Source organism: Plasmodium malariae (assembly GCF_900090045.1).
Source record: "Plasmodium malariae genome assembly, contig: PmUG01_00_43, whole genome shotgun sequence".
NCBI classification, from domain to species: domain Eukaryota; phylum Apicomplexa; class Aconoidasida; order Haemosporida; family Plasmodiidae; genus Plasmodium; species Plasmodium malariae.
The window spans coordinates 1-25,576 of record NW_021638317.1 but is presented as its reverse complement, the minus strand read 5'-3'; the positions used below and the strand labels follow the sequence as shown (position 1 = coordinate 25,576).

The window sequence follows — 25,576 nt, the reverse complement described above, 5'->3', positions numbered from 1 at the left end:
TTAAATAATTGTTATAACGTTATTAAAAATAAGGGTATGAAAAGCATTTAATACAGTGCAATAAAATATGTATTATCCTAAAATACAGTAGCCATAAATATGAGATGTATATATAATAACCTAATTTCTGTAATAGAATCTATATGCAAAATACTTTGATGTAAAATGTAAAAGTGTATTTTCTTAGTTCTGTTGGCATATTCTTGTTTTTTTTTTTAAATTTGTATTTTAAAGATTTGCATGAACTTAATTTAATATTTCATTATATATGTATATAAAAATTTAAGGATATTTGTATATAAAATGTATGTATTCTTTATTAAGTTAACATAAAAAACATTGTTCTTAGTATTATTTTCATAAAATATTAGGAAAATTATTCTAGTTACTCTTAAAAATTATACGTATATAGTTTTTATATCTTTTATGTTTATATAACACAAATTTTTTATTTTGTGACCTAGATAATGAAATATATGTTTTGTTTTAAATTAATTGCAAATGTCTTTTTTTGTATGTAATATATCAAAAAAATTTATTTGATTGTTTTTGTAATAATAAAATTTATTTAATATTTATTATAAATGGTATCGTAATAAGTGCATTATAATTAGTATTTATTAAAAAAAGCCTATTTAATATATGTTTAAATTTATGAATGCTTTATCATTTAAATTATATATGTGTAATGGTGCAATTAATAATAAAGAAAGCAAAAATAAATAATTATTTTTTGCTTAACCACATAAGTATGTGCAAATAATTATTCTTATATTTGAGATGTTATTAATATATTAAAAAGAAATCAAATTTCTAAAATGAGGAATTAAAATAAAAACTTAAAACTAAAATAGTGTTACTTTTTTATGCAGTCATATTTTTTATTTTCTATTTAAAAGCTTAAAAAAATATGTAAAATAGAAAATATTAAAAATTCTACTTATATATTAAATATCATAATTAATATATAAATACAATATATTAATTTCTCCTAACCTGATATATGAAATTTGTTCTTGTTATAAAGTTAATAATGAATAGTTTAATTTACATAATATTGATATTCGCAAGATACGTAATAAATAAGTTAGGGTATGATAGAAAATATTATAGTTATACAATAGAAAAGTATTAACTAGAAAATTCTAAAATTATTGAATATATATATGTTAATCATTAGTGAAAGATAGCTAGAATTTGCGTTTACCTTGTGTAAATTGTATTTATATAATAATAGAAAAATGTATTATTGATTACTGTAATATAATAAAATTAAAATTTTATATATTAATTATCCGTTTCTCTATTGACCAATATTGGTTTATACATGAAAAAGGGATAGTTATTATAATAATAAAATAAGGTACAACAAAAAGTTTTTCATTAGTCAAATATACCTAATAAATATATGCATGTTTATTTGATTTACAGATTACCCATTAAAATTTAAAGTATGGTTTAATGAGTATTCAATTATTAAAAAATGTAGTATTAATTATTGTCTTTATATACAAATAAAAAAATGGTACTTCAATAAAATAAGGACAGATAGTTTGTTAAGTTTTATTTTGAATTTCACTTATTGCTTTATTATATTCTTTATTATTGCAATTATACTTTTGTAAATAATATTGGTGTTAAACTTATAGAAGCAGATGTGCAGTAGGATTAATTTTTTTTTTTTCTTTACAATTGTTTTGTTTTTAATGTATGAGTAGTTGAACTATTTATGTTATAATGAAAAGAAAAAACAATTTCCTTGCCTGTCAAAAGAAGTTGAGTTGAATAATTTTAACATAACATTAATCCTTTTGAATAAATATATTAAAATAAATCTTTTTAATTTTCATCATAAATAGTGAAAGAAGTTTCTCAAATTCTGTAACATTTTTAAAGATGTTCAAAAGTGTAGAAAAAAAAAAAAAAATTGATATCATGCGAGTATTCTTACAATAGAGATACTATTAAAATTAAAATATAATTTATACATTTTATATGATATTATTAATTTTTGTTTTTTAAATATATTTTCTTTTAAAATATGTTGAACTGGATCATTTAGGTACTAGAAAGTAAATATATTATTGCATAAGATGAATTATAGATTATATATATAGATGTCTAATATGGTTATATAAAATATGATAACATTCTGATTAAATGTTATATGCAAAGAAGTTATTGAGTCAGGAAACATTATTTTGCACTACATGAAATTTTTTATAAAGTAATACACTTAAAAAATTACCAAACCTCATATTATGTATATAATTAGGAGGACTCTATTAGATAGAATAACAATTTTATAAAATATGACAAAAGAATATGATGTACATATGTTTATTAAAAGAAATTTAGTAATTATATTATGTAAATTATATATATTAACGGAGACTTTATATATATATCAATTTGAATAAACAACATGTTAAGAATATTAGTATATTAAGGGAATAAATATAATTTCATATTTTAATTGTTAATACATGGATTTTTTATTCATTATTCCGAACTTTCTTGTAATAAAAAGAAGAGATTTTGTGAGAAATGTGGAAATTATTTCTTCCTTTATTTATGTTGACATTAAAAAATAGATGTTTGGTGCACTTCATTTAAAGTAATAAATATTTATAAATAAAAAAGTAAAAGGAATGGGTGCTAAAAATTTTATATTTATATAATAATGTAAAGAAATAGTATATGTAACAATTACATCAAGGAATAGTTATTATAAATTATTTTTTCTAACGAAGTAATAATAAAAGTTTTTTTCAATATATATAATATGAAAATAAAATTTGAAAATATTGGGTCCTACACGGATAAGTAATATAACAATTGAAAATTAATAATAATGTGTTTATTATTGAATAAAAAGAAAAAGTTAATACATAATAAGAAAAAAAAAACTGCTGCACTGTATAGTATAAATGATATTAGTTCTTAAATAATTATATTTTATTTAATTAATTTACTAATGAATATTATAAGTTGATACCTAATCTCGATAATTATAGGGAGCAAGAACAAATTATAATTTAAAATAAAAATACATGACTTAATGTAGTTTAGTTAACAAAACATTTTTATATTTGCGAAACCTATAAATATTATTTTTTTTTTAAGCAAATATACCCAAGAAAAATATTTTTATATCGATAGAAAATATAAATTTATATAAATTTTGAAAATTTAATAATTTAAAATAATTAAAATATAAATAAATTCTTTATTTTGTGTAATACAAAAAATTTATTATAAATCAATTTTTAAGATAAAATGTGAAAAAATTAATAATTCATATATTATATAATTTTATTACGATAATATAATTTCTTACTATTAAAAATATAAAATTATATGTAACCTGATATACTGTAATAAAATTAAAGGGTATAAAATTAATTTTTTTATTGAGTATTATTCTCATGTTTATAATTGTATTTTTTTTATTTATTAAACAGCTCCTTTAGGGTATTGTATATATAATTTACATATATATTTCGCATAGTCTTTAAGTTGATCGCTAAAATATAATTTTGCATTGTTCAATGATAATGCAATAGAAATGCATAATATAATAAGAGTAGACAATGCTAATAATATTTTAATCAATTTCTTTTTTGAATTAAATAAAAAATATAGTTGAAGACCCTTTCTTATATACAAGTGACTTTTAACCATATCTTGATGTTTATAGTAATGATGACTATTGCTTGAGTAGTTTTGAAATAAATCTAACTGATTCTTTAAGTCTTCATTTTTTAAAGGTGTAAATGCATTTGTACATGTTTGAACATTATCATAATGTTTTAAGTCGTTATATTTTTTTTTTAAATTTTGTTCAGTGTTGAATGAATCCTGTTGTTTTTGAATTTTAGTATATTTCATTAAATCATTAAATTCTAGCTCAGATATATCACGTTGCATTAAATTAGTAAATATTTTTCGAAAGTCATTATTATGTTCCAATGAATTTGGTCTTTCTACAGAGGAATCATCACTTTCGTATAATAAATCTTTTGTTCCTTTTTTTAACATTTTGCGTTTTCGCTCTTCTTTTACTTTTGTTTCACTACTTAGTAATCTTGTAAATTGTGCGTTAAATATATTATTTCGGTTGTATTCTTTGTTCCATGATTTACGATAAATAGATATCTAAAAATAAATGGGAATATCACGTATTCAAAAAGAGTATATTTATATATTATTTTAACAAAATAAATATTTTATATAAAAGAATAAAATAATAAAGAAGAAAAAAACAGTTTATATATAACAATTATGGTACCTTATCTGAATATTTCAAAACCCATATTAAAATGGAAAAAATAATAGCTTTAGTAAAAAAGGTAGGCATATTTTTATTTTGTTGTATAATGAATTTTTTAAATCTTCAAAAAGTTTATGAAATAATTAAGGTATTAGATATATACAATATTTTTTATAATATTCAGTAAATTCTTGATTTATAATTTATTTTATTTGTTTTTTATAATATAAATATAAATAACATTATATTTTTTTTTAAATAAGTATAATTGTAGTATATACTGATAAAAAAATAATTAATAAAAGATTTATTTAAAATAGTCATTAAGTAATATTATTGAAATAAAATTAATAACGTAGAATTTATTTAATTTTAAGAATATAAAATTGCATAAAAATTATAATTTAACGACATATAAATTTTTTCTAAAAATAACAATTATATCTACTATATATACATAAAATATTTCATTAAGGATATAACAGAGAATAAAATTCTAAAAGTAAAATTTGTATTAGTATTTATTCAAAAAATAGATTTAGAACAATTTTGTTTAAATCTGTTGTTAGACGATGAATAATAAATGTTTCTCTAGAGATTATAAGCTAATTATTCTGTGATATTTTTTAAAAATATTTTTGATAAATATATTAATGAATAAAAAAATCTATCATATATAAACTTAACAAGATTGCTATATATTACTTATGTTTATATATATATAATATTAAGTACAACTAAATACTAACTAATAAAAACTAGGTTTACGAAATATAATTATATAAGATATATGTAGTCTTACTATATATAGTTAGAAATATTTGAAATTTTTACTTTTTATAAGAATATAACAATATGCCACATTTAATTTTTAAAATGTATGAATATTCAAATATAAAGTCGACAATTCTAATAATATAGTGCTAAAAAGAATATTAAATTTATAAGATATTTTCTCTTATTATATTTTGTTTTTTGAGCATTAGAATAATACAATTAGGATGCGATAGAGTAAAAACAAAAACGAATAAATAAAACAATATCCTTCTATAATATACATTTTTTTTTTACGATATTTTGCTCGTATAATTTTTGTATATTATTTTTTTTTTTTTTCTGGCTGTTGTAATATTAGATCAGTACTTATATATTAAGTTTTTTTTTCTATTTAATAAGTTTATTTGATATTTATTAAATAATTTTGTATTTTATTATTCAATACGAAGATCCTCAGAAAGAAAAATTTCATGAAATCAACACAATTATTCTTTAAATTCATGTGAACAAAATTTTCATAGAATTAATTATATTTGATAAAATTGATGTGCGAAGAAAAAAAAAACAGAGATTTTTATATTGTGTTTTTATGAAATATTTTATTTGTTTACAAATTCATGTATATGTGTGCAATTCTTTGTTTTTATTGTTTATGTACTTTTTAATTTTTATTTTTTTTTAATATATTATGAAAATCACAGGCTTGATGCTGAACATTAAACAATATATTTATTTAAATGTTATACAAAATTAATAACATTTCATATGATTTATTGAAGTTTCTTCTATAGTATGAAGCATATATTATATATTTATTTATATATTTATTAAAAATATAACATATAATATTAAAATAGTTATTTACAATAAGTAAATTTTTAACATAATATAAACTAATAAAAATATTACAACAATAAAAATTAACGCAAAGCAAAAAAACCAAATATATATAATTAAGTGTAATTGTATTAAAGAAAATATAATTGTTTAAATAACAAATTATATATATATTTTTTTTTTATTTAATATATATATATTCTGAAAATAAGAAATGTTGAATATATTTTTAAAATAAGGAATTTACATATTTATATTTGTAGTTCAAATTATTTCAAAATAAAATTCATAATTACTTATATACTACAATAGGGAATACGTCCTTATAGAATAAAATATATTTAAAATAAAATAAAAAACTTTATTTTTTTGACAAAGATATTCTTATTTTATATACATACATTTAGTTATACAGATAAATATAGAGTTTCATCATGGCATAAAATTAATTAGTTTTATGCTTGATTGCAGTTAACATGAAATAAATTATATTTATGTATATTATAATAATGTAAAAAAGGTCATTTTATTGTTATAATTAATTAATATCTTTTAATCTTATTGGATTACATAATTTCGTCATATATATAATATGTTTAATATCAAATTCTACAACTCTAACACAGATATTTTAAAAAATATGATTTCTTATTTAGTGACATAACTGTATAAGTAGTTAACATACTATAAAAATTATTATATTTTTATTAATGCTACCTTAATTTATAACATATTTTTAATATAACAAATTATTAGGTAATACAAAAATTTTTTATTTTTCATCTTACATAGAAATAGTATACACATATTTATTTATTTTATTGTCTTTAGATATATTATACGGATGAGTTTTCCACAATAAATATCATATATACTATCTATGTTAATCTTGAGTAATAACGTTAATATTATTAATTAATATTTACTTTTTTTAATGTCTTATGTCTTCTCCTTTAGTAGCATACAAAATTTCCGCAAAAGAATAATTATTTAAATTCAGGGTGTTTTTGTTACCTCACTAAAATAGATAACACGAATCTTTATATGTGATCTTTTCATAGTTCTTTTAAAAACATATTCAGGAGTATCCTAATATTTTTGCAATATTATTATTATAAAAATTTATTCTGTAATTCTTGTTTTTCTGTATTTTTTAAAAATACATTTCAATTAATATATATGGTTATTATTTTATATTTTCATTGATTATTATAATTGAAGAGTTATAATTTAAAATTATTTGATGAACAATGTTTTATACAGTATATCTTTCCACATATATATATCTGATAATTTTGTTTATCAAGATGTTTCAAAATTTTTATAATTATTACTGCTGAAAACAACATCATTTTTCAATTGAAGTAAAATGGTACAAAAGATTGACATTCTTAAAAATGCAGCACCAATATAGAAGTAATTCATTGTCATAGTTAATTAAAGGGATTATAGAAGAGAGTTATCATTTATAGTTGGAATAACTTAAAGATTGGGAAAAAGAAAAAATATGAAAAATAACATAATATATGATTATGTAATTATAGGCAATTTTTAGATAAATTAATTCTACTCATCATGTGTCTGTTCTTATTCATTTGTATATTAATGATCTAGTGAAAATTTTTACAAAAAATGGTTTTCATTGATATTAAGGAGCTTCATTCCCTTATGTGACAAATTTTAAGAAGAGTTCACTTTAGAACTTAATTTTATAATTCTTACGAGTACAGTATTTACATTATAAATTTTGCGATTTAGTGAGAATATTATTACTATTTTGTATAATGCCCCAATTTATAAATTATTATATAATACGTTGACATTTTTAGCATGTATGTAAAGACTATACGTATTGATTGATGTATGTATATTTTTTAGAAGCATTAAACAAACAATTTATATTAAAAATATGAAACAGATGCAACTTGTAAGCAATTTCTCTTAAAGAACTACAAAATACAGACATACATATATACACTGTTGCTATGATCATTTAAGAGGTATGGTATATTCTAATAAAATAGAATATTTAAATGAACGTTTTATTTCATAATGGTATTTTTCTATATAGCTAGTATAAATATAATAATAATAATTTGAAATTTAATATTATTTAATATTTAACTGTTTTTGTGTGTATGTATTAAAAATTAAAAATATCATAGTACTTAATATATATAATGTTTATTAAGATATACATATATATAATAATACAATTAACTTATATATATACTTAACAAAAAGTAAATTTAATGATTTACAAAGAATTTAAGTCATTAGAATATGATTCCTTAATTAAAGAAAGGAAAAAACATAATCAAATTATTTAAGGGTAGTTATATGGATAAAAAGTAAACAGAACACAAAAATATTTATAAAAGAAAAGTGCTTCTAAAATTGAAATTATTCATCTATATATAAATTGTTGGAATAATTTTATTTTATAGCTCACTTGTTCTTTATAGTTATTTTATAGTTTATATTTTTTTTTTTTTGTAAATATTGAAAATATATTATTGTTAATTTTATATAGTAATATTAAATGTCGTAAAAAACTAATACCAAATTCTGAGAAATTGTAGGAGAATATAAACAAGATTCTTAATAAATATTTAAGAACTATAATGTGTGTACTTTAGAATAATAAAAATGTAATAATGTTAATTTTGTTAATTTCAAAATATATTTAAAAATTTAACTGTTTTTTCTCTTGTTTAATTTTTTTATTATGCGCTTAGAAGTTAATGCTTTTTAAGAACAATATTATAATTTTATATTTTAAATTATTTTAATTATTTTCTTTTTACATAGTGTTTTTAGAATTATCATTGTCTTAGAAATATAACATAAGAGAAAAATGTTTACGTGATGTATTTTTTCTCTTAATTGTTATAATTGAAATAATATTTCGATATTATTGTTGATTCATTATGCTGAATCTATAAAGTACGTTTACAACTCCATGTATAGTTAAAATAATAAACAATAAATAATACATTTGCTCTGATATTAGATTGAAAGAAAAAATACTATATCGCATATTTAACTGCACTGTTTTTTTCTTTATTTGTTATATAGATATCTTATCCTATATATTATATGTAAATTTTTTTCATTTGTTATTATTTTAAATTAATGAAACTTTGTGCATTATTTCTACGCGTATTTTTCCTTTAATCTCTTCTTTTTATTTATTTTTTTATTTTTTACTATATTAATATTTTTACTAATTATATATAATTAATTAAAAAAAAAATTAAATTATAAAATGCAGGAACATAAATATTTGTCATATATTAATAATTGTCTAGTTTGAACTTCAATAAAAATTATAATTTTCAAAAATTAAAATATAAAAATAAAAAATTATACTATATGTGTCATTAAAATATATATATATTTTTATATTAGGTAGAATTATATTAATCCTACCTTCTAGGTACATTTTACTGCATAACACTTAAAATTACATTAATAGGGAACAAAACATGTATTAAGATAAATATATCACACAGTGTTGTGCTAAATATTATTTTTGACTTATTAATACTATCATCTTCATGTTGTAATAATTAATATTGTTTAATAATAATTTTTTCTAGAACTTTATTTTAATAAAATTAAAATAATAAATAGGATAATACTGTAAAATTAAATTTGATTATCTAAATGTAGAGAACTATGTATTATCTACATTCTATACACTATACGTTTCATATTATATATAAACTCACTATTCGGAAATATTAAAATAATGTATATAATTTTTGTTTTTCATTCTTAATAAGATTATTAAAAAAATAATTTAATTAGTGTAATATATTAAAATCTATATTTTTAATATTTGTTTACAAGTTCAAATTATTTTATTTTAATAAAACTATTTATTTCTAGAAATTTTTAAGATAATGTTATATAATGCATTATTAATATTTCTTTTCTTTGTCATTGGTATAAAATATATTATAGCTATATAATTTTTATTATGTTTCTATTAAAAAAAAACAATTGTACAAAAAATTTTTAAAGATAAATATAGCATCCTTTATTATTGAAAATATATTATGTTATCACTAATTTTGTCGTTACAATATATATTAGAATAATAAAATTTTTATATCATGTATCAAAAAAATAAGCAACTACCTAACATTAAATTCTATATGTTTATCCTTTTTAGTTGGATATATCATTTTTGGAATGATATAGTATGACAAAATTATTTACGTTTATCTTATGCATATTTTCCCCATTTTATTTGTATTAATATATATATCGTTTTCTTGCATCATACTATTCATTAAGTTAAAAAGATAATATTTACCATTTATTTTTTTTTAGAATAGTTTTAACGAATCTTTGGATGAAATCTGTAAATTTGATAAAAAATTATATATAGGAAATAATAGATTATTGGCAAAATATATACAGAATAAGGATTTAAACATTTCAGGATTAAAAGAAAATATACCATATAATACAGATTATGAAAAAAAAGATATATACAATAACGAAAGGGGTACTAGAGGAAAAAACAAACAGTCAAATAGAAATTTATTAAATAAGGCTGAATACTATACAGAGGTCGTGGATTATAATAGTGGAATGTTTGATGGAAAACATTTCCATTTTGAAAAAAAATGGATAAAAAAAAAAGATTATGACACTTTTCTTGAAAAAAACAGAAGAATTAAAAATATAGCTTTAAAAAAAATAAAATTTAGAAGTTACGGATTTGGAATTGCTATATTCTTTTTTTTCTTCTTAATGGGAATAGGGTTACCCATATTACGTGCGTATGAATCAATTGAGGGGGCATTTTTTACACCATTTAAAACTTGTTGGGAATTTATATATGAAGGATTACATCTAGAAACATTTATACCAAAAATAAAAATACAAACAACATCACAGGAAATAATACCAGGAGCAGAATATTTTTTTTTAGGAACATTTGTTGTATTTATCATTTTATTAGCTGCTTTAATTATAGTAGCTATTCCGAAAATCTTGCGAAATAATGAAAAATATAAAAAAATTAAGTATATGTCTGAGTGAAATAAATAATAATAAGCGAATATTTTTATATAAAAATGTTGTTAATATGATATAATAGCTTGTTATATTTAATTTTATATTCTTAATATTTATAACTACTATTACCATACTTTCATAAAAATATGTCTAAATACCTAAGATTTTTAATGCACAATAGTTACAAATTAAGCTCTTAATTTTTTGCTGAATTAAAATATTTTAATACCCTCATATATTCATTTTAATGTATTAATTAATTTTTAATAAATGTGTTTGATATAATATATATATTTGTGTATTTATATGTATTTTTATGAAAAACATGTTTGTTCTTTAAAATGAATGTATAATGTTGCATTGAATATGAATTTTTTGGATCTTGTGATAATTTATATTTAAATAAATAAGTACTTTATATCTTGTATTTTGTTCTAGAGCAACATTATACATCGCTTTCTCTATTATGGGAATGTGCTATAATTTTCATGTTAACAATAAATGTTACTTGTCTGTATTTTATGAAATGGATTGGATATATTTAATTATTTTATATATGTATATATACATATATATATATTTAATTTATGTAAAAGCTTAATATTTATTTTATATTATAGATTTTACGTAATATATTTTATTGAATATACTAATTATAAAAACGTTTCTTAACAGAATTAAAATTTCTTTGAATAATATAAATGTGAAATAATAGATATATAAGGAAAAAATATTTTAGTTAAATAATGATTATATATAAGTGTTTACTATACTGGAAATTAGAAGCCAATACATTTAATGTATGAATTAACCTTTATCATTTTATTATTTTACTTAATTGCAGTTTTAGTTTAATTTTGAACAAAATATTTAATTATATATTATATTAGAATAAATAAATGAATATAATATATATATTTTTTTATTGTTTTTCAAATTAAATGATTAAATTAATGAATTAATTTATATAATAAATTAATATATAATATGTACAAATCCTTTTTTTTACCATCTGATAAACGTGAATTTCTAATAAATTATTTTAAGATTGAAAAGGTTTAAATTATCCTTAAAATATATTAAAGTAAATATATGTTTTATACCAGCTTTTTATTATATATAGGTATTTATTTAAATATGTGTATTCTGTTTTCGTAGTTATCTATAAACATATTTACTAAAATTTTGATATTATTATGAATACATATCAAAACACATATAATATATATTGAATATTTCTAATTCATTCATATTTATAAATATAATTTTTTATATACAATTATAGTAAAAAAAAGAAAATTCTTTCTTCCTATAGAATTTGTAAATACAGGTCTATCTTTGGGGCTTCGGGTTTAAGTTGTTTCTAGGAATACATCAAAATGTATAAGTGCATTTTCTTATTAAATAGGTATATTGAATATTATATTTTTCTTATAGTGCAAAACTATGTTGTTATAATTAATAAGAAAATGAGTAAATATATTATGTTCTAATAAATTTTAATTAAATTATTTTATGAAATTTATCTCTAATAACTATGATATGAATAATGTATTAATACAAAACATTATATAATTTTATTATTGATGGAATTAGAATAATACATAACACTAGGAACACTATTCTGACTTGAAAACATCTAAAATGAAAATTTAAGAATATATTTTTTGTCTTTTTGTTTTTTTCTACTATAATTTTTTTAATTTTATATATATAGTTAAAAAAAAATAAATAAAATAAGTAGGTGAAAATAAAAATATTTCATCTATATTAGTAATGGGGGAAAAAATTAAATAAAAATTATAATTTTCGTATATTTTTATGTAACTTAAAAAATTATAATTAATTTTAACCTTTAAAAAATATGTTGTTTTATAGTTTTCGTAGTACATTATAAATTCGATATGTTAAACATCTTATAGACCACACAAAAATATTGTTTGTTTATTTGGTTATTAATGTCAACACTATAAATAAACTAACACAAAATGTTGTAAAAAATTTTTTTTTTTTATTTATTATTACTATTATTATAATATCACAATAATTGTTATGATTATTAAATATTATCGTGATTTTCCAAAATAAGTAAATAAATTAAAATTCTTAGTAACAAACAAATTTTCTAAATTATATATTATTATTTAAAAATATGGAATAGTATATAATTTATAATATATACATTCTATAGTATATGTATTCTATATATTCTATATTATGCATAAAATCAAATGTTATATATATTAATAAATCTTATATTTTCTTATTAATTTGTTTTATAAAAATACTAATAACGCTTTATTTATCTACCCTACTTCGCTATATTATTAAATTACATATTTTGAGTATTTAAGAACAGTGAAAATTATTTTGTTTTAAAGAAGAATAATTTTTTAAAAATAAAATTAAAAAAAATAGTTTTATATTAATTTTAAAGTTATTTTTGCTTTTCTTCATTATCAAAAAAATTAAACTCAAATACATTTCATTAAGTTCTTACAAAGCATTAATAAAATTACTTTGCATTATAACAGCTATCCTATATTATTAGGTGATTATATGATTGATAATTATTTCTTCCACTTAATACGTTAGGTTATGAAAATATATATCATGGAACAAGAAATTAAGTTACCTATTTTTATTAAAGTTTCTATTTTTATCTTTTTTAGTGCGATATGTCATTTTTTCAGTTATATGGTATTATAACATAAAGAAACACATATTATTTATATATTTAGTGTTTAATATTTATTAACGCTGTTATTCAGTATGAGAATATTTTTTATATAAATAATAAATATTTTCTTTGTTTTTCAGAGTATCTTTGACAAGTTCCTCTGTGAGAAACAAACCATTGGAAGTAAATTAGATATAAAAACTTATAGATTACTTGCAGAATGTAAACAGGATAAATATTCAAATGTTTTATATTTAAAAAAAGAGATGCCTAATAATATAACGAAAAACGAAAAATATATAAATATGAACGATAAGGGCGATAGACGAAAAATGAAACAACAAGATGTACGTTCACTAAATAATACTGGAGACCATAAACTGTGTAAGAAAAATAAGTCTAATATATTTGAGACAATAAAATTATCCCATATGGAAAAAAACATATTCAAAGAACTTGATTTTGAAGATTTTCTTAAAAATAACAGGACAATTAGTTACAAAACTTACAAAAAAATAATACGTAAAAAATTAGCATTACGATTTTCTGTACCTTTATTATTGTTATTATTGTTATCAGTATCAATGATAATAAATTTTTCTTGCTTTCGTTTTATTATAAAGGGGTTGTTTTATACATTGCGTTTGTACCTTGGAGGTTCGTGGTACGGTTCTTTAAATAGCTTATTGAAAAATTCTACTTTAGATTTTTTATTCAAGTCTGAGAAAACAATAAAATTAAAAAAATGGATTAAGGTAAGCCGTATGTCGGTGACCATAGATGACTACGATTACGTATATGGCTTTTTTAGGTATCTATTATGTTTAATATATTTAATAGCTTTCTTAATATTAGGTGTAACACTTATATTAGGAATCGTTTACTACCATAAAAAAGTAAAAAAATATCAAAAAATTAAGTTCATAAAAAAGTAAAATGTAAAAAAAGGAATACGTTTCCTTATATGAAGAAGTCTTTAGTATGACATAATACTTGTAATATCATTAGTTCTATGCTTAATAAATGTAATTATAGCTGCTTAAATTTTATAAACAAGCCTATATATAAGTAGACTTTTTTATATTCAAATATAAATTATGTTGTTAGTTTTTTAATGAATTTGAATGTATTAATATTTTTCAATTTGCATTACACAGTATTTTTTTAATTTCATTAATTATATTTTTCATAATATGATTATATGTCCTTACATAAATGGATTTTTATAGAAAAATTATATTTGTGCATTGAAATAATTATATGATGGCACAGTTCATATAATTTTGTTGAATGATTGTGATAATTTATATTTTATCTAAAAAGGTCTGCTTTCTATTTTATATGTAGTTCTAGTTAAAAATATTTATATTTTCAGATTATAAAGAAAATGTAATATTATCTTTAAATTATAATTAAATGGTTACTTCTTAGTATTTAATAAAAGCGAATGAATATTATTTGTTGTTTTGATATATAAATATATATTCTTTGCTTATTAGAAATATTATATTTATTTTATAAGATACGTTTTATATGAAATATATTATAATAATTAATAACTGTAAACAACATTTTAATGCACTTTTAGTTTTTTTTGAATAATATTGATTTATATATATACAATACAAAAATATCCTTATTAAATTTTGATTATTTATAATAGGTTACGAAATTACAGATTCTCTATCTTCGAGATTAAAATTAAAATTCAGAATTATTTATTATTAAACTTAATTTTGGAGTTAATACATTCAGCTAAGTTTAATTTAATATATATTATATTGAAAATTTATATATAAATAAATTATATATATTTTTTTATTTTTGACATTATTAAAATACTAAATGGATGAATTTATTTTTTACATATATTAATATATATATGTATAAATAATTTTTTTTATATTCCTTATAATAGTAATATCTTAAATATATGTATACTTCAGTAAAAATCTAAGGTGTCGTTATATGTAATGAAAAAATAAATATATCTTTACTACATTATAATAATATGTATGTACTTTTTTATATATTTTCCGATTCTTCATGTATATATATACGTATATTTTAAATTTACAATTAATAATACATTTATAAATATAGCAATAATTTTATAAATAAAATTAAAATAACAAATTGGCATTGATATTTTATAGAACATTTCTACGTCCACAGTGTTGTGTTTTTGGTTGCATAAATTTTAATTATTTCTATTCAAAATTATTACGCATTTTTCTAGAAGATTTAATTAATTGTGATGCATATTATTTCGCATGAAGCTCTTTTTCTAGTTTTTTTCATAACTAAAGTTAATATGTTACATTTTCCTTTATATAAATTCAAATGAAAATTATAAAATAATGATAATGAATGTTGCAGTTATCGCCTTCGTTTACGATTTAAACGTAATTTTTCGTTAGTGAAATAATACACATATATATATGTGTTTGCAAAAATATACTAATGAGAAAGAGAATATGAGATTAATATATATGGACAATTCTGCATTCGGAAAGGGAAAAAACTGCTAAAAGTATTTTTAATAAAAAAAAAATATATATATATATATTTTTTTTTTTATAACATTAGGTATTACTATATATTATTAAAATATTTCTTCTATGTACAATATATATATATTTATGTACAATAATTACAAGAAGATCATATTTTTTTTTAGTTCAATTTATATGAAATAAAAAGAAACAAGGCACAATTATTGAAAAATAGCATGTTTCATTATTTCATAATGTTACAAGTATAGATATATAAGAAAAATTAATTTAGTACATATTAAGTTATAATACATTGTATAATGTTACAAGCTATATTATTAGATTTATATTTTTAAATATACATCTGTAGTTGTCATACATATTAAAAGTATAAGCATATTTCTCTTACATTTTTTTTTTTTTTACTATCACTTTTTAACAATTAATTACGTTATATTTTTTAAAATAATTTTTTTTCAAAACGTTTTATTGTATATTTTCTAATTATGCATTACCCTTAATAATTAGAAGCTCGCATATTATATGGAGACAATTGAAAAATATAATTAAATTAAAGGAAGAACGTTTCCACAAGGTAGAAAAGAGACGAACAATATTAAAGTATTATTTATTATAGGATATAAAATCTACTTTCATGTAAACATTTGAATAATTATATGAAAAACTAAAATAATAAGAATTTTTGATACAATTAAAATAACTTATCTTCCAAGTATTTATTCTAAGTTTTTGATATGAACTCATATTCTTTTACTTATGTTTTTATAATATACGTAAAGCTATATGTATGACAGAAAATTTCATTGTTGCAAGACCCTAAATATCAAGTTAATAAAATATTTTTAGTACATAAAGATTTAAAACAGAGATAAAAGTTAATTGGCTTGCAAACAAAAAAAAAAAAAGAAACTTATTTTGAACCTTTTCCTAGTAAAGTTTTTAATTTACTTATATAATTATTACACTTTAATGTATATGTATATTCATATTGTTTTTTCTTAATATTGTTTAATTTGTTCTCGAATATATGCTTGTACATGTGATAAATATTATAAATTACACATGTACATGTATCTCTAAAATGTTATTTACGACATATTTTCACTTCTCTCGTTTGTTTCACCTTTTTATTTCTCACTTTTACTTGGTTTTATTGTTTTCCTTTTCCTTTATAGTTAATGAATGAAGCATTAAAATTAAAAAACAAAAAGTTATTAAATTTTAATAGAATATTAAGAAGAATTTTTAAAAGAAGTTAATGTATGAATCGCATGTTTCCATTGTAACATCTTCTATGAGTTATTAATATAATATTGAAGTGATATATAATTTTTTTTGATATAAATAATTATATTGTAAAAATTATTTTATTTCTGAGATAGTGTACTTTTTTTCATTTTAGTTTTAATTAATTATGCAATGTGCCGGTAGAAATTTTATTAATTATAAAACGGAGTGCTTCGAGAATTAATCGTATAAGTACTGTAAGAAAACACTATTATATATATGAATAATTTTTATTTTTTTTTAAGTTTACATGTTTTTCTATTAGGACTACTTATTGATCGATAACGAATGTTAATCTGAAATAAGAGAGAATGGAGAAGAAAAAAAATCATATCTGACATGCACATGAAAAAGTGTTTCAAAGAAAAAGAAAATGAGAAAAATAAAAAAAAAAGTAAGAGAACATGAAATATGACAAATAATAATGCAAACTTATATGAATACCTACAAATTTTAAAAGCATACCCCCCTTTTTTCCAAGGTTCAAATATCAATTACAAATATGTTTTTTTAAAAACGTATATAGATACCATTATAAAAGTTTTATATAAAAAGAAATAAAAAGAAGAAAGTAATACGTTAACGTCACTTTTATAATTTATCTTTTCTTTCCTTAGTTTATATGTATAAGTAAAAATCCGAGAAAATAAGCGTCTAATTATAATAATTTTGGAGAAATGTAGATATAAGAATTAAAAAAAATTTCTTCAAAGAATTTATATATGTTATGCTACATCTATGTCATGAGTATATATGTGTATATACGTATGTGTATATGTGAATATACGGATGCAAGTACATGAATTTTGTATGTTGGTTTATCCATATATATATTTGTACATATGGACATTCCTAAATTTCATAAGATGCATATTCATTTTTGTGACTATTACAATATTTTGACTTATGTACAATATTATTAATAGTATGAATAGAAGTATATTCTCTGCGCAGAATGAAAGAAATTAGAAAAAAAAACGCTATAAAAAGTATTTTATATGGTGGGTTTTACCTATGTGCCCTAATGATATTTTTCTAAACAATTTCTTATTATCACCAAGCTTCATATGTATACACGTAAATTTTTTTGTATTGTCTGCATTAGAAGAATATTTTTTTAAAAAACTCTAACGTATAATTAAATCATTTGAAACAAAATATTTAATAAAGCATGTATGCTGGATATGTGATTTTATGTATATATATAAATCAATTAGTTTGAGTACGAATTGTGTGCATGATTATGTGGGTATATAAGATAGCATTATTCATGTGGAAACATGTATTTATGCATATAACGCGTATGTATATATGTATTTGTTGTTTTTTGTTTTTTGTGTACTAGCTTTACATGGATATTTTAGATTGTTTATATTAAAAAATTGTAAGTGCACGCATATATATGTATGTGCGTATAAAATTTTGCATGTCGGTAATTTATTTACATGTTATTTTTCACATTAACGCCTTATGCTTCCACGTACATGTGCCCATGTAGACGTTTTTGTATATGAGATAGAATAAGCCGAATGATAGAACTATTATGTATTACAAGGGAAAATATCATTAATGTATGAAGGTCACTAAAAAAGGTATTCCACCTAAGGATGTTAAGAAAAAAAGAAAAAAATATATATATGATAAGGCAATTAAATGTGGTGTTGAATATATTAATTAGTTGTGTAGATTATTAAATTAAAATAGTTCCATTTTATATTATATCAGAATTGTAAATTTATATTTGATTACCTTTATTAAAGGTTCTTATACAAGTTTTTATTTAGTTTACTAGTTGCAAGCATTCTCAAAACATGAATTGGAAAGAAAATTGGAATAGCATAAAATAAAGGTAAATGAAATTGTAATAATTATTGGTTTGTCGGAGTTCTATGAATATATTTTACATATACTTATATGTACATATGAATAAGGAGGGCATACGTGCGTATGCACATGTTTATGATATTCGACACATATTAACAAGTATGTAAGGAAGTGTAAACAAGTAGTAATAAAAAATATGTACAAAAACTTATTTATGCATATATGCATATGATGAATTTATATATATGGAACTAAAAGCAAAAAGGAAATTACGCTATAATTGTTTTTTTTTTTTTCTGTAATCATTACATTAGAGTAATGAATGTAAATGTATTGACAATATGAAAAGATTCAGTATGTCTTAAAAAAAATAAATTAATTAGTATAAATAAATATCAGAGTAGTGCTTGAGTAGGAAGAAATACATATAGATATAAAATATAATGGTCCTCATATAAGGGACTATATTATCAAATATACATATATGCGAACACAATTCATAGAATTTATAGTTTTAATAGTATTACAAAATAGGTATATTAGTTCTATAATAAAGGTTATTATAAAATTATTACTAAATGGAACAATAGGAAAATAATACTTTAACTGGAAATATATATAATTTACGTTATTTAACATTAATTTATTTTAAAATAAAATATTGAAGTTAAAAATGCCATATATATCATTATTATTACAACATAAATAACATCATTAATTAGAAGAAATATAATTTATTAATGTAATAATAATATTTATGAGCACTTATTACTGCAAGTTACGTTAAATTTACAGTAAATAATAATTAAAGAATTAATATTAATAAACATATATATATGGAAATTCGTAGATGTATGACTATAAAATAAATATTTATATTTAATAATACAATTAATTAATGTCGTATACATTTACTAAAACAAATTAAGTATTTCAAAACAAAATGAAAATTCGTTATTGATAATTCTTTTAGTTTTCTGAATGTTCATTTTTATGTAATTTAAATTGACGTGAATATATTCAATTAATATAATATGTATAAAATATTTAAAAAAAAAAACTAAAGCTACTAAGAATTATCGGTTGGATTAGTTACATAAAAGCTTAGAAAGTAATTATTAAAAAAAAGCTCATATGCTAATGTAAATTTTATAATTAAATAAATTTTATAATAGGTAGTATTAATTGCCAAATTGTGGTGTTATCCTTTTTTATATAAAAACAAGTTTGTAAACTTTGAAAAAGTTTATATAAATGAAAGAACCATGTAAACGTTTTAAACTAAAAGTATTATTAATTATGTTTATATCTGAATATATAAATATATGTAATGTACATATATAAGAAAACATAAAATAAAATAATAATTATCTTATTTTTCTGTAATTCTACAGGGTAATATATATTATGTAGAATATGCAAAATTTTAAAATATTTTATATTTATTTATAATTAATTATTTTTTAGAAAGTGCATTAGTTACCCAAGTTAATATCAATTTATTATTATAAAATTAAGATAATATATTTATGATATTACATTTTTATAATTATCTATGTTTACTATATTAAACACACCGTATGGAATACAAATATTGTTGATTTAATAAGTACATTTCTTTAAAAATCTAATTTATTTTATATGAGTAGTTTAAATAACAGCTAAAATTTAATATGATATATTAAGAAATATTTATTTATATACCAATAAAAATAATATGTATTATTATTTCCTCTATGAAAGTAACAAAACGAAAATAATTCATAATCGTTTTTTTAAATGTTATTATATGTTATATTACATATTATATACTATCTTTTAAATCTTCTTAATTATCCTATTTTTTGATGTAAATTAATTTATTTAAAATAGTTTTTTTATTATAATTTTTTTTTTTTTATAATCATAATTAATAAATATGTATTCATATTACATATAATCTTGCATGGTTATTATGTTTTTTTAATATTACCATTGCTCTATATATTATAAATTAATATTTTTTAAAAAAAAAAATAAAAAATGAAAAAATAGATATTAATTCTTAAATATAATAAATTTTATTTTAGTCATAATGAATAAAATAATTTTTTTTTAATTATATAGAAATTATAGTATTCTATTTATAATAATAATATAATTTTGTAAAAGCGTTAAATTGGATAGAACTCTTTAAAATATTAGAATTATTTATTTGAATTAAATTTTAGAATACAATTTTAAAATTATTCTAGTACAAATATTCTGCATGTTACGTGTATGTGCAAATATTAGATTATAATTTGTGCTATAAATAAAAATATTCTTTTTAATTATTTCTTTCCATCCTATGAATACTATTATATACAATACAATAATTTGCGTTCTTTGATTGTAAAATAATGTTTAAAAGGTATAAAAGATACGGATATAAGCTTATTATTAGGATGTTCAGCTAAAATGTAATAAGTATATTCCTGACATATGCTAAAATGCTTATGCTGAACACAACTAATTTTTTTTTCTAATTATAAAATAAAATTTCTGTGTACGAGAAAAGTCATTTTATTTCTTTTCTGAAAAGTATAAATAACAAAAATTTAGAACTGTTCTGTTAGGCTATGAATATATATATGCTTTTTAAGAATTCATTAATATAATTAGTTTTCCTGAATATCATTTTCACATAGCTTTTATATAAATAAATTTACTGGAAGTATTTATAAAAATATTTTTAAAAGCATCTGAGGTTTTTTGTACCTTGCATTTTATTTATGCAATTTAATTTTTTTTTAAAAAATAAAATAAAATAGCTACAGAAATTACTATAAAACTATGTCACTAACTTGTCAATATGCTGTAGGATTTTTACATAAATAGATGAATTATAAAGTTAAATAAATCCAATTTTAATGGAAAAAATAAATATTTTATATTAGCAAAATCGCTTATATTTATCCTTTTTAATTGTATATGTCCATACTTAATATGTGCAGTATAGTACGTTAGCATGAAATTTACTTTATGTTTTTGATGCTGCATGTTATATAAACATAAGTTTATTTATAAGACAGTTTTCATTGTTCGTAAGCAAATTTATCACATTATAAATAATAATGAAAATTACTTTTCATTGTAATACACTTTTTATATGCCTTTAGACAATTATAATTGTGGGCATGGAATTTTTGACTCAAAACTTGTTATATTATTTTCAGAAAAAGAGAAGAGAAGAAATAAAATAGAAATAAAGATGTTATATGTTGATGTATATGGTGATCCATACAATGAAGAGTTAATGTTGAATTAAAAGATGATGGAAAGAATTAGTGTAAAGATAATGGCAATTAGATGAATGCATCTAAAAAATTATTCATGAAGTGAATATCTGTTATATTCAAGTCATATGTAGTGCTAGATATATTTCTTTTAAATAACTATAAGGAATATTTATTCCTATGCATAAAAGCAGAAATTACACCTGTTATATTAAGAAAGAACGTTTAAAACCTTAAGAATGAATGAGTAATACTTTATAATGTACTCCATGGAATACTTTTAGTTTATAAAATTTTCATTAGTTTTTTATTTCTTATTTAATTGGAAAATGTTTAATATATATTAGAGCGAGCATTAATGACATAATTATTTAATTATCAAGAGGAGTCTCAACTGTACTGCTGTTAGTCACCTTTTAAACATTTTAATGTTTTATGTGCTGTTAAAATTCTTAAATAAGCCACTGAAGTAGGATGAGTTAAAATTTAAGTCTGGTAAAAAATGACAGATTTTTTTCAGAAATATTTTTTTCATGTATGTAATGATGTTTTCCTATGCTTAATCAAAATAAGTTAACGAAAATTAATTGTTGCATACTTATAAATTATTTCTTATAGAATCTATATATTTTACAAGTATATGTTGGTACATAAAAGTAAAAAAGACATATATTAAATAATATTAACAGTCTTAATGTTTCTATATTTCATTTGTATTACAATAAATTATTCTGAACACATATATATATATATCTTTTTAAATTTAATAAAATGTGCAATTTAAATTTCCGCATAATTAGAATAAAAATAAGTCTTTTATATGCAAAAATTATTTATGTAATTGTTTCATTTGGATTTGTAATATAATATAATATAGGTGGAACTTTTAAACTGTTATGTAATTTTAAAAATTATATAATTTCACTCGGTTAATGAAGTAATTTAGATTTATAACAATTGCTCTTCTTTTTTTTTTTTTAAAGTTTGTAAGTTTTCATTTTTTTCTTATTAATAAATGTATGAGATATAACATTTAATTTTAATATGTCTGCAATTTTTTTATTTAACTAAATATAATCTATTTCACTTTCTGTGTTAACATTATATTTTTATTTAAATTCAAACATAACAGAACGTCCTCATAAAAAAATTATTTAGAAAATTACATATTTAATAATTTATTTGATGTAAAAACCTATAAATAAATTTCTAGATTTTTTTATAGTTAAGGTATGAAATTATAATTAAATAATAATATAATTTTCCTTTTAAAATTAATTATTAATAGAACATTATCAACTTCAGAATACATGAAGCTTTATATTTAAATCAGGACTTCTATAAAAATTTATCATTTTACATTTTATCCTATATAATTACGCGAGTTAATTCTATTTTATGATTTACTTAAATAGCTGCGATAATATATATGATAACAAAAAATTATGTTTATGTATGCATTTGACATAATTAAACAAAAACTTTTTCTATCAGCATTGTACTTAAGTCATTATAAATTATATAACTATTACTCTATTTTTATTTATTATATATCTTCTGAATATTTATATTAGTTAAAACAAGATATATATAAATAAACATAACAATTTACAAACTTTTCATTTATAAAAAATAATATAAAATATAACTATTTAAATTCCATATCCATCAAAAAATAATATTACAAACATAAAAGTATGGTCTTTATTTACCTTTGAAATTTACTGTTTTTTATTTGGTTACGTGATTTGTCATATTGACATTTAAAATATATTATAGATCATAAAAAGATGTGTATATTTATGGAGTATATAATTACAATACTACATATAATAATAAAAACAATTTGTACAAAATATTAATTGTTTTGTTTCTTCTTACTATTATTATGGTGGCATAATAATTAATATTTTTTTTAGAGATAAACAGTTTGTAAAATATATTATTCAATATGTTAGTATTATTAATAGGAAAATATCATTTAAATAAGTGACATTTCTCCTGATATGTAGAGGAAAGAATTATCTATATTCTCTACATTCTATATTCTCTATATACTCAATATATATAAATATTAATTAAAAATATATATTTTTTTTCTGATGAGTATTGATAAGAAAATTATTTAATTGTTTCCTATATAAAGGAATAATTTATGTATTTTTAATATCTATTAATTAACTAAATTTATTATTTTAATTAATAGCATTTTTTCAAAATCTATTTTAATAGAAAAATTTTATAGTTTGTTTCTGAAATTATTTTTTTTTTTATCTGTTGTAAAACTAATTGTACTTAAAAACTTTTCATTATGATTTTACGAAAAAATAAAAGAATAACGTTAATTAAAAAATAACAGTGTTCTTTATCATTCAAAGAATATTATATTGTTAACTGAATCCTGTTTAGTATATTTTAATTTTAACGTTCTCTATAATGAAGCAAAAAATTAAGTCACTGTTATTTATTAAAATTGTTACATTTATTATTTTAAGTTGGATATGTCAATTTGACGTTTATTTGTTATAATAATTTTACATAAATTTTTATGTATTATTGTATATTTTGAGTTTTATTTTTGTTAGTACTTGTTTTTAGTATGGTATTATTTATTTGAATACATAATGATTTTTTTTTTTTTTTTTTTAGTATGCATAATAAATCATTGAATGAATGCTATAGTCATCATAGAAAAATGTATACAACAAATTATCGTTTATTGGCAAAATATAAGCAGGATAGAGATTTAAGTTTTTTCTGTTTAAAAGAAGAGTCTCCAAATGGCGTGAAATATAAAGAAGATATATCTAGTAATGAAGAAGGTGAATTGGAAAAAAGAAACACATAAATGGAAGTTTATCAACAAATGCAAGACGCAATAAAAAAAGTCTGAAAAATAATCTTGTATATTTGAAACAAAAAATATTCCCATTTAGAAAAAAAATATTCAAGGAACTTGATTACGTAGATTTTCTTAAAAGTAACAGGACATTAGTGATAAGATTACAAAAAAATAATGCTTAAAAAATGCGGATTACGAATAGCTTTACCTTTATTGCTGTTTTGGTATTAGCAGTATCATTCATATTAG

At 18.8% G+C, this 25,576-nt stretch overlaps 3 protein-coding genes across 3 annotated transcripts; 2 read left to right on the top strand and 1 right to left on the bottom strand.

Moving 5' to 3' along the window:
- Positions 1 to 3,456: 3,456 nt before the first annotated feature.
- On the bottom strand, positions 3,457 to 4,360 carry PmUG01_00072900 (Plasmodium exported protein, unknown function; the record flags this gene model as incomplete). The annotated part of the gene is made up of 2 exons (XM_029006199.1): positions 3,457 to 4,158; positions 4,292 to 4,360. 2 exons carry the CDS (start codon positions 4,358 to 4,360, stop codon positions 3,457 to 3,459), a joined length of 771 nt encoding a protein of 256 aa, XP_028859226.1.
- A 5,648-nt stretch (positions 4,361 to 10,008) lies between these two features.
- PmUG01_00072800 (fam-m protein) lies at positions 10,009 to 10,945 on the top strand (the record flags this gene model as incomplete). Its single annotated transcript, XM_029006188.1, has 2 exons — positions 10,009 to 10,095; positions 10,229 to 10,945. 2 exons carry the CDS (start codon positions 10,009 to 10,011, stop codon positions 10,943 to 10,945), a joined length of 804 nt encoding a protein of 267 aa, XP_028859225.1.
- A 2,589-nt stretch (positions 10,946 to 13,534) lies between these two features.
- On the top strand, positions 13,535 to 14,536 carry PmUG01_00072700 (fam-l protein; the record flags this gene model as incomplete). The annotated part of the gene is made up of 2 exons (XM_029006177.1): positions 13,535 to 13,621; positions 13,742 to 14,536. The coding sequence occupies 2 exons, from the start codon at positions 13,535 to 13,537 to the stop codon at positions 14,534 to 14,536; spliced, it is 882 nt and encodes a 293-aa protein (XP_028859224.1).
- Between the last annotated feature and the right edge of the window lie 11,040 nt (positions 14,537 to 25,576).